The 11,327-nt window shown below is 39.4% G+C and overlaps 1 protein-coding gene across 1 annotated transcript; it reads left to right on the top strand.

Annotated features, from left to right (window-relative positions):
- Window positions 1-6,563: 6,563 nt before the first annotated feature.
- Window positions 6,564-9,486, top strand: b9d1 (B9 protein domain 1). The gene is made up of 7 exons (XM_026165459.2): window positions 6,564-6,793; window positions 6,941-7,009; window positions 7,186-7,297; window positions 7,938-8,034; window positions 8,210-8,272; window positions 8,753-8,820; window positions 9,069-9,486. Exons 1-7 carry the CDS (start codon window positions 6,731-6,733, stop codon window positions 9,194-9,196), a joined length of 600 nt encoding a protein of 199 aa, XP_026021244.1. The 5' UTR covers window positions 6,564-6,730; the 3' UTR covers window positions 9,197-9,486.
- Window positions 9,487-11,327: the final 1,841 nt, after the last annotated feature.

Genomic DNA, 11,327 nt, shown 5'->3' with positions numbered 1-11,327 from the left:
GGAAAAACCATAAAGTCTTTGAATGAAAACAAATGCTGTTGTGACAGTGATGTACAGTCTTGTTGGTATATGTATGATGTCTATACATTTTACATCAGATGAAAACTTTGGTTGTAAGCTTCTGATAATTATTTAATAACAGCCAGACATTTTAAATGAAAATGAGAAAGTATTTCTTTGTGCCCCCCTTTCCCTGTTAATGCCCTACCTGGCCCCCTGGCAACACTTTGCTAGACCCGCCCCTGCACAGTTACCAGCTGTCAGCTACGTAAAAAAGGATCCTGGTGTTATTTGTCTCTCAGAAACAGTTCATAACTTCCCTTCAACTCATTCATGTCACCTAAAAGGTAAACCTGTTTCTCCATCACCTGTTCAGCTCTGATGATTCAGTGAGGACATCTCCTGGTTTCATCTTCATGTTTCCCTCTCACCAGATAACCAAACCATATCATGACCAGCAGCTTTTACAGCTGTGGCTCCAGCAAACATCAGCTGATACTAGAAATTAATATTAAATAAATTCTAACAACAGCTGATCAAGCTTAAACGTGCTGCTGTTGTTTAGCGCGACATCCGCCGGTTTCCTTGTTTTGGCGCAAAGTGGGCGATAAACAAACAAGAGAGAAAAACCAATCAGTTGACCATTGATCAGTTTCATGATTGAAGTAGAAAGAGGAGAAAGAATGAGAGAAGACGAGGCAGCTGTGCAGCAAAGACACAGAATAACTCCAGCTTTGTGTCTTTTTTTTCACTCTAGCTGAAGTCCGGGACAAACTGTGTTCCTTTTCAGCTCAATACGAAACGCGTAATGTTTTCTCTGAATAGGGGACGATTTCATTTTTACAGGACGGTTGGAAACTCTACTAACTAACCTCATGAATAAAATAAAGTTCACTATCAGTAACATCATAGCACCCACCCAGCTGTATAGAAACTCCGTCATGCTAGCTAGTGCGCAGTACGAGTTATTGTAACTGACTGTAAAAAGTCAGCACAACGAAAATAAACTCCACCTAAACTTGGTTTATATCTGACCCAGATAGACTGCAGCTCATAACTTCTTACCTGAAGTTCAGTTCACCTGACACTCGGACCGGCGGCCGCCTCGGGTCTCTCCTCCTCCTGCCTCCCCTTCCCTCATCCACCTGCTGGCCTCTGGAAGCTCCCCCATAGCCACCACCAGTTATTTTTACACACTGCCAGCCTCTGGCCAATCCATCACCTGTCACTGTTTATACCGTTACAAAAACAAACAAACAAAAAAACCCAACCATCGGCCATAAAAACTAAATTTGCCTGTTGTTGTGATTTGGTTGAACTGAACTGATGTCATAACTGGATTTAAAATGTAAAAAAATGTGAATCAAGTATTGTTCTGTTTAGCAAATAGAAATAAATTTGTTCTTTAAGGGCAGTTTTGAAAAAAGAAACTTATAAATGTGTTGTGTTGATTGCAAAAGCCACCAGACAACATGGACTTTTATTAAAATAATAAAAATAATGATTATAATAAATGCATAATAGGAACAAAGAGTATCAACACATTACCTTGTAAGAGGTAAAAATTTGAAATATAGAAAAATTAACTTGCAATTAAAAGGCAACTTTGTATCCACTTTGCATAAATCAACATGTTAAATGCCGAACTTTGAGTAAAATGAGTTAAAAAAAAATCTTTGTCTTGTAGTTCTTATAAAATTATTGGATCAAATAGTTCAAACATACCAACTTCCCCCAACAATCGCTCAATAGCTTTTTTTCCCTTCTTTTTTCCACCCTAAGCAACTGCCATTTGTCATATTTATAAGTTAAGAAAGCGCAGAAGAAAACCTTTAGGCATCAAATATGTACAGCTGCTTATGTGTGGATCCCTACTGGGTCACTCTATCTGTATTTTGTTTTGCATTCTATGCTCCTTTTCCAGCTAGAAGAAGCCGTTGACTAAATAACTGGAAGCATCAAGTATTTTCAGCTAAAAGCAAGGTTCAAGTAACGGCCAAAACGCCACAAGTCACAGATCTAAAGACACCTTGAAAGCCTCAGACATATTTTGGCGTTCTCTGTTGTTATGCAGCTCAGGTATTTTTCTGGCATACTGAAAAAACCCAGAGAAACAAAACTCATCTAATATTGTGGAAACAGTGTTTCCAGGGTTGATGCCAGCTTGTTCTGAGGTAACAGAGACTGAAAAGTTTGATTTTGTGGTAGATCAGCCCCGCACTTGCTGCAAAGCATGTACCTTGAACTGAAGTTTTATTTTATGTAGCAGCAGCTTTAATCTGCTTGTACAGGTTGGGATTTCAGTCTTGAAAAATAATGTTTGTGATGGCACTTTGTAGGGAGGCATGGCAACCTTCATCACCTTCACAAAGCCAGACCTTTGGACAATTTGAAATGGCATCCAGTCCTTTGAAATGTAAAAAGGAATGGCTGCAGTGAGGTCTTGAGTATTATTTTGAAGTGGGCGAATGAGCAGCCTGTCTTTTACCACTGTCTGTGTCACCGTGGATGAGGACATAGGACCACTAATATTACAGGGTTTCGCTGCTGAATGCCTAGTTTTCCATTCTCAAACACGCAATCGGTTGATCTTCTGTATGTGTTTCCATCTATGGGATGGACTACAGTGTTTCTTCCTTTTGAACATTTTCAAAAGCAGTTTGAGAACTGCTGGATTTTCGATGAACAAAATGAGTGGCTAAACCACAGGACATATTGTAATGTGGAAAGAGTGCAAAGAGTGCATCGAGGCTACAGAGAAACAACAGAGCAGGAGAAAAACTATAAATCAGACTTACCTTAGATTTGCTACAAAGTAGTCTCTGGTGGATTCGAAGCGTTACTCCCTTTTGCAGCAGTTTTCTTTTTGCATGATCGCAAAATATTTTCACACTGCAGACTTAGTCCCCTTAAAACACTTGCCATGTTCTAATTTGGTAAGGGTTGGTGGGCAAGCCCAGATTATAAGGTGCAGCTGCACCTGGGAGGCTTTGTTTGATGCAGTTTCAGCTGTTAGTTAAAAAGAAATGCGCAGTTACAGTGTGGTTCATCGTGAAACAGTTTCATACATATTTAGCCCAGCTGCCCTATATTACCAGTTATGTTTTTACAGCAATTAGCTCCACATTGAGATGGGACTTCAGCTAGACAGTAATATTGTATCTTAACTTAACCTATACAAACTTCTATCCATCAGGTATATTCTTGAAGTGACTCGCCAAACGTGTTTGGAGTCTTTGTTCTTTCTGCAACTGAGACAATCCAGTGATCTTGTCAAGTTCTGGATTTTGTTCAGGTGAATATGAATATTCTGTTAATGTGCCTTTTGCTCTTTTGGTTTCTCTTAACCCCTAAAAGTTGCAGTTCCCATCAATCATTGTAGGTTACCACAGATAGCAATGACTGTATGGCCCAGATTTGACCGCCACAACTCAGCTAACCCGACCATATTAAGGGCAGATGTCAGGTGTGTTGTCTGGCCCAAACAACATCTTTGATGATTTTTGTTGATTGATTTAGTAGCTTGTAGTAATCGGTAATCTTCCTTACATTCGTTCATTGAGGTTTGCGGGTATTCACTAATGCACAGCTCTCTGAAAGTCCCAACATAGCATTTCAATCAGTTTGAGGCCTGGACTTTGACTGGACCATTGCAGCTCCTTGATTCCTTTCCTTTTCAGCGATTCTGCACTAGATTTGGTGCTGTGTTTGGGATCATTGTCTTGTTTCATGACCCAATTTGGGCCAAGCTTTAGCCGTCAGACAGATGGTCTTCACATTTAACCCGAGAAAACATTTTTTTCATGGTGGACAAAATGAATGCAAAGTGCCCAGGTCCTGTGGTGCAAAACAAGCACAAGTCATCACATCACACTTGCTGATGATGAGTTAATCAAGTGCATTTGATTGGCTGCTACTTAACTACTTGATTCATATGGAATATTTGTTAAATAAGCGGTAACATGCTGGTTTCTGTCCTGTTTTTAGTTCATCTGAGGGTGTATGTATCTCATTTTAAGATCTTTAAAGGAGCAGATTTGTATTATGTCTTAAGCAAAACGTTGTACCTTCTTAACGTGAACATGAATGCACATCCTCCTGACTGAAAATGTGGCAGCATGTTGCAAACAGAGAAAATATAGTGGATGATGTTTTCCAATTAAAAGTAGTAGCATCTGAATAAACTCAGTGGAACTGCATTACAAACCCAGCTGTTACCATAATGTTGTACAATTTAATGTTAATTTGGTAAAGTGCTGAGCACATTTCCACTTAATTTAACTAAATACTACTTCCCTCTTATATTTGTTTCATATTTGAACATTACGCAGTTGAACATAGTGGAAACACTGCACTCTGTTTATGTGTTTGCCATATAATGCATTTGAATGCGAGGCAAACCACAATTGCACATTTCCATCTTTGTTTGCAGAAACAAGAGTGCCATTCGCTTGACAAAGAACACGATGTTCGTGCACTTAGGGTTACCAATGTGTTCATCACATACATGCTGTTTATACAGTGTATGCTTGTCGTTGTCATGCACTTTGATTAATGGAAGGGCAGACCTGACATTTGGAAATGGGACTCGTTGGGTTTCATTTAAAGCTCCCAGCCATGCAACAACCAGGTCCTCGGTGTAGTTTGATCGTACGTGGTTTGCTCTCAGGGTTTTCTCCCAGAAAAGCTTTCTGCCATGTAGTTTAATATTTCTATATAATTTTCACTTTTCTGGTGCTGTTGAGGCAATTAAACTATGTGGTTAGATTTAGGAAAATATCATAATATTTGTGAAAATGCACCCTTTCGAATATCCTTAGAGAGAAAGCATCAGGGGAGACTGGGGGTAATTGTAACTTTTTACATTTTCCCTCATAATTCAAAGACTACTTCAAGCACACTAGTCATTTTTAAGAAAAGGAACATATACAGTACTTCATAAATTACTAGAACACCACCCAGTGTAAGTTTTATGCTGTCCTGAATTGCCAAAATAATTTCTTCTGTTTCTGCGATGGTTAATCCACCAGTCTGTGCAAGCTCTTTAATCAAAATGACATTTTTAATGTTCAAATATAATTATTCTTGTATCCATGAACTTTCAAATGAACTGTTCTATAAAAAAGCTGAAAAAAAAATAAATCATGTTAATCTTTTTTAATTAAAGCACCAAATTACAGTTATTTACTTGCATTTCTGAACAGGAAAATCGGTTCAGTGCTTGAATCTTATGCTTGATTTATTCATCAATTCTGACACCTCAGAGAAGTCCGGTGGAAAAATATGAATCCAGTCTGTTAATTACCTAATAAATAATAATGCAATTTTTATTTTAGAAACAAGTTTTTGACAGATTTCTAAACGATTTGTGTTTTCTTCTTTTTATGACATATAGTCTAATACATTTATTAAGCACTACATATGTGCACTAATAGTACAATTTGTACATTTTCACTTATGATGGCAAGACTGTATAAATGAAGCAAATAACACTATATCTCAAATCTAAAAACGTACATAGAAAGGTTTAGCTCTTGGAGGTATGTTTAGGTTAGTCTGTGGATTGAAGGCATTTTCCCAGAAAGCCTAACTATTCTAGAGGTAACTATAACATAATCCTATGAACTGAGTATAAGTTACAATTTAAAACTGTTTTTAAGGTAACTTACATCAATATAGACAACAGATACTGACTGATTTTTTTTAAGATATTACCATATGACATAAGAGATTTTAAGAGAATAATGCAAGATTTGCTATTATACCTTCAAACTGACACCTTCTGTCAACATGTAAGCACTATTTTAAACAAAAAGATGTATTTTTTATTTTAGGTAGTCATTTTAAATGTAGAATTATTGCAATATGTCATCTTTAACAGTAAAGTCAGTCATCAACACAGAGAAGCAAGGCGCCTGCAGTCCTAAATGTTGACATTAACCCCGACATCAGCGTTACAATCTTATATTCTATCTAGTAGCATCTACATGATTGTTCAAGATTATCTTTAAAACTGATGTAAATTAAAAACAAGTAAGTTTGTAAGCTTAAATTGATGGAAGTTCAAATTCACTGTCATGTAAATTTTAAACAGTAGAAGAAAAAAAATAGTGCAGATCCAGAAAGTTTTTACATCAAAATCAGTTTTGTCCCTGAGAGTTTATGCAAAAGTGTATTACAACTGCTCCCACTATCCTCTACTTTCCCTATGTGCTGGAAGGCTTCTCCTCTTCCTCACTGGTTTTTAAACAATGGCTGACAACCAACATATTAAGTTCTGCCATCTTCTGTTCCCAAGAATGGACATGGTAATAAATCCTAGCCATAAATCGAAGCCACTGAACACTAATGTGGTAATGCTGTGCTCCTCCATTCCACACTTCCTCTGCTTCTTGATCATATGTTGTGACTCGTGGCCCCACTTAGTACACTATGTGACCACGCGCATTACCGTCTCCTCAGCCTGATAGTGTTCACTGTTTATATAAAGCTACAGGATGCTCTCCTGTTACTCGGTGTTTGGTACAGTGGCGTCATCTTGTGGACAGTGTTAACATTTCCTTATCGCGTTTACGCGACCGTTCAGTTTGGATGTAGCAGGTTTCCGTAGAGAGGAGGAAAAGCGTCGCCCTAGCAACGGAATGATCAGCAGCAGGATTCTTCTGCAGCGGATTGAATCTTTCATGAAAGAGAAACGCATTCAGCTTCTGGTTTACTAACTAAAGCCGTAATGGCTGCAAGCAACCCATCCGTGTTTCTTCTTACGGTGAACGGACATATTGAGGGAGCGAACGTGAGTGGGCTTTCTGTGTTTTAGCCTGATTGTTCAGCTAGCATTAGCACCCTTTGAGGTAACTTGTGCCATGGATTCGTCTCATTTCTCAGTTCGTTTACCCTTGTGTACAGGTGTAAAGCTGATATTATCTTTGTTGTATTTCAGTTTCCAGAGTATGACAACTTGTACTGCAAATATTGTTTTGTCTACGGCCACGACTGGGCTCCCACCACGGTGAGTAGCTGTCAAGTCCTTTTCTGCATCTGGAGATTCAATATAAAATTACAGTTTTATATATAGTAAAGGAACAATTAGCCTGAAAAGGGGTCATGAAGTCTTTACTAAATAACAAATGGTTAAAGTCCAGCCCCTACTGAAATTTCGTGTGTTTGTTTGTTTTCGTCCTATAGGGGTTGGAGGAAGGCATCACGCAAATTGCTAGTAAAAGCAGCCAAGCTTCGCACAGGTTGATATGGAACTTCCCACTGGGAACAACATTTAAGAGCACAAATCCATCTGGATGTGAGCATTACACAAACACACTCAAAAACACGTGGTTAATTGCAAACAGTTGCCCTCTGTTGACAAAAATATTAGATCCTTTAGAAGGAGAAGGGCAAATTAGTTGCACTGTCTTTGCAGATCAAGAGAAAGTATATGATAGAGTGACAAGAGATGAATTGTAGTACTGACAGACAGCCAACCAAGTATGTGAGAGTCAACTGTCCAAAGTGCACAAGAGAGGTGAAAAAGAGAGTGCAGGCTGGGTGGAGACAAGTGTCAGGGGCGATTTGTGAAAGAAGGATAGCAGCATGAGTGAAAGGGAAGGTTTAAAGGATGGTGGTGTGATCTGTTATGATGTATGGTTTGGAGTCTGGGAGTGATCAGGATGTACGGGACTGGAAATTAACATAGAGGGACCACTCAGGTTGAGCAGTTTGGAGACAGAGTTTGGCATGGAGGGAGGGAAAGTGGAAATGTTGGACAAAGGATGCTGAATATGGAGCTGTTAGGCAGGAGGAAAAGAGGAAGACCACAGAGGAAAATGTTAGATAGGTGAGATTGAGGCAGATGATCTGCTCTGAAAATAGAAATAGAAGTAATATCTAAAACTTATTGTAGACAGAGAATTTATGTATTAATTAACGGGTTCATTTTCCAGGGCCTCAGCTTGTGGTGAGTGTTTATGGTCCAGATGTTTTTGGCAACGATGTGGTCAGAGGCTACGGAGCAACACACATCCCCTTCACACCAGGACAGTCAGTACTGCTTTCATTTACTTATTAGGTTTTTTGGGGGGGTGGGTTGCCCTACACAAGTACCATTTTCAAATGACTCGTGCTCACCTTTGAGCCATGTCAGCATGTAGACACCACCTGCTTCTTTCAGCAGGAAGAGCGTGAAACAGAAAATAACCTTATTTTTATTCTTCAGGCATACGAAAACCATTCCCATGTTTGTTCCTGAGCCCACATGGAGACTTCAGAAGTTCACAGGGTGAGATGTGTGCGGTCTTCTCATCTCTCTGCCAGCAGCTCGGGTGGCTTATGATCTCAGAGCAGTACAAACTGCGCAACACCTGAGCTAAAGATAGGCTCTTATTACCTGTATGGTGAGAATAATTAACATTGTTTTTCCTGCTTCTGTGATCAGTATGCGGAAAAACACAAACAAAGGTATTCCCACGTTATCTCCTGACAACCTAAGGTCGCATAACTTTGGTGGCATGCCAAAGTTATGTCATTTGTTGTCCTGACAGTGTAACTGAAATAAAACAGCAGCAGCACATTTTTTAAGGGCTTTTCTTCCTCTTGTTTTAGCCACTTGTATCAAAGTATCAAGTTATGGTTAACTTGCCTTAAAAAGCCTTCCAGAGTAGACTGAGAAAACTGAGTTTATCTCAAGCTAAATGCATATTCTTAAGCCAGTTTGTCATACATAGAAAGGTTCACAATTTTTTTCCTCTCCTCTGTTCAGGTGGTTGACGGGACGACGGCCTGAATACACAGATCCTAAAGTGGTGGCCCAGGGTGAGGGCAGAGAAGGTGTGTGGCTCTTGTCTGTATTTCTTTAGTCCCAAAACTAGCATGCTGTGCTAAAGTCACATCAGGGAACCCGAAAGGAGTCCAGTCTAGTGCTATTAACTTCTTGTTGCTGTTGAAATAGTTGTTTCTCCTATCGCAGTTCTTATTCTAGTGACTGAGCCTTTAGATTCACAACAGATCAAATCACACAAGTTACTCCAGGCTCTGGACTAAAACAAAAACTCTGTGTCTTATATTTAATGTTGCAGTGACTAGAGTTCATTCACAAGGCTTTGTGTCAGTCTCCTTTCTCATCATGACTAAAGACATGAAGAAGATGGACTATGAGACGGGACCATCAGGCCCGGCAAACAAGCCCTCTGCCACATCTGGCTGATCAACAGAGGAACAACCATAAAACATGTGGTAACATTAACAGACTGAAGGAAATTTGGGCCAAATGACACATCTCCTCATTAAGGCGACATTTTTTCCCCTCACCGTGACAATCCCGTGTTCAAATGAGACACCAGCAATAATGTGCGCATCTGGAAATATTGTGTAGAGATGGAATTATACTAATGTGCTTTCAGTTATACCTTTTGTACCATTTTTGATTTTTTTCACTGTTACTGTATGTTTTTTTAAAACTTTTCTAACACAAATAAACTACACATGTTGAGCACAGATCGCTGTAGTCTGTGGGCAAAACATCCCCAGCCCTAAAAACAACATGCAAGGAGAGACAGAGCGGACAGAGCTGAAGTGATACACAGTTTATTTTGAACCAGTTGCAGCTACAGTTGTCCTCATCCGACAGGGGTGCGGAGCCTGCTGCGTTCATTTGTTTAGATGTCGTTAAAATACCACAATGACTTTTCCTACAAAAACCCATTACACAGAATAATAAGGTATACAGAAGAACAGTATGTTACAATAGTACAAATGATAAATTATATTATACAGTTATAATGCCAACAGGTTGAGCACGTATCCAATAAAAAAAAAAAAAATTTAAAAAAAAGGAAAGAAAAAGCAGCCTGCTCCCAGTACTATGAGAAAGGTAAATAGACACGAAAAGAAAAGAATAAAGGAGGCTGTTTATGCATACAAAGACAGACAGCCTGTAAGGTCAGTTAGTCCTCTTGATAAAAGCATAGTGAATACATAATGTAACACAGAGGAGCTCGCTACACACAGGCCACATTTTCACTGCACCATAGTCACGACTGTGAACAACGCTGCCAGGGATTCAAGAAAAAACGTTTTCCGGCTGCAGCGTTCTCAGACTGTTTGAGCGCGACGGCTCGAAGCCTTTGTTCTCTTTTCGACGCTTCTATAAACTTTCCTGCAATTGCTGAGAGTGAAGTTTAAGGTCAGGCCCGCAGTGAAAGACAAGGCCGGTGAGAAGGTGACACATCTTGAGCTAGAATATCATAGTAGTGTTTCCATGAACAAGACTTAGTTAGCAAATTTTATCCTGCAAAACACATCAAGCGTTAAGTCTGTTTTTATCTCGTTCACTTTTTCCTTCTTTTATTTTTGCATATATTTAGTTGAGATTAAAAAAATGTAAAAATGCTTGCTGGTCTGCAGGGGTTGCATCCATTCATTCATTCAGGACCCCCAAACGTAAAAAGCAATCACCACCGCCACCCTCGTGAAAAGCATACGCACACGTACGGTCGGAGCTGCCCCTCCTTTTGTTTTTGCCTGAGAGAAATGAAGGTCTGCTTTAAGTGGATGTCTCCACGGTCCTGCAGAGTAGCTATCATACCAGAGCAGACCACGAGGGGGCGCCAATCCATATCAAAAGAAAAATTAACAAGGAAGGAAAAACAAGCTTTCCACAGTCACATTGGCAGTTATTGAGAAAGATCTGAAGAAACTATTCTGACTTACACAAAAAAGGGTCTGTACACCAGGTGCAATTCATCCATAGCTGAATGTCATCAACCCACCTTTCACAACCAAAATGACAAAAGACAAGACACTCGGCTCGCTGTCAGTAAATGTGCTGATGTTCAGCCAACAGTAACACTTTCTTACACAAAACTCTGAACAAAATGTAAAACAGCTCTGAAATATAAAACATTTTAACAATGGAGTCTCTGATCTCAAGAGCGTCAATAAACAGAAAGAGAAGGGGGGAAATGTCAGTAAGCGGTGACTCTACTGTTCAAAGTAATCAGAGTACGGCATCCTCCGAAATCACAGTCGCTATGACTTTGGTAACAGTTGTGCTTCTAAGAGAAGAGAATTACATAGCCTACCCATAGGGTGACACAAACTAGAGTAACAGGAAAAAAAATAAAATAAAGATGACACATGGCTTAGCTAGGTACACAGCTCCAAAACTCTGATAAGCTTGGCTATGGATTTACACCTAACACAAACAAAAACAAAATAAAGTAACCAACACAAGAAAACAACCGCACGTTTACGTAACATGACTCGCTGTTGTTTGCTGTGGGATTCCCTGTGCTATCAATAGACTGATCCTGGAACAACCCCCTTTGAAAATGTGT

The sequence above is a fragment of the Astatotilapia calliptera genome, chromosome 4, assembly GCF_964374335.1.
Source record: "Astatotilapia calliptera chromosome 4, fAstCal68.1, whole genome shotgun sequence".
NCBI lineage: Eukaryota > Metazoa > Chordata > Actinopteri > Cichliformes > Cichlidae > Astatotilapia > Astatotilapia calliptera.
This window is presented reverse-complemented; position numbering and strand designations above follow the sequence as displayed.

Bases quoted from the DNA above. Each gene is read 5' to 3' on its own strand.
- b9d1 (XM_026165459.2), top strand. From the start codon at position 6,731: ATGGCTGCAAGCAACCCATCCGTGTTTCTTCTTACGGTGAACGGACAT. The intron at 7,298-7,937 runs GTGAGCATTACA...TTCATTTTCCAG, and splicing joins GAGCACAAATCCATCTGGAT to GGCCTCAGCTTGTGGTGAGT. The intron at 8,273-8,752 runs GTGAGATGTGTG...TCCTCTGTTCAG, and splicing joins AGACTTCAGAAGTTCACAGG to GTGGTTGACGGGACGACGGC.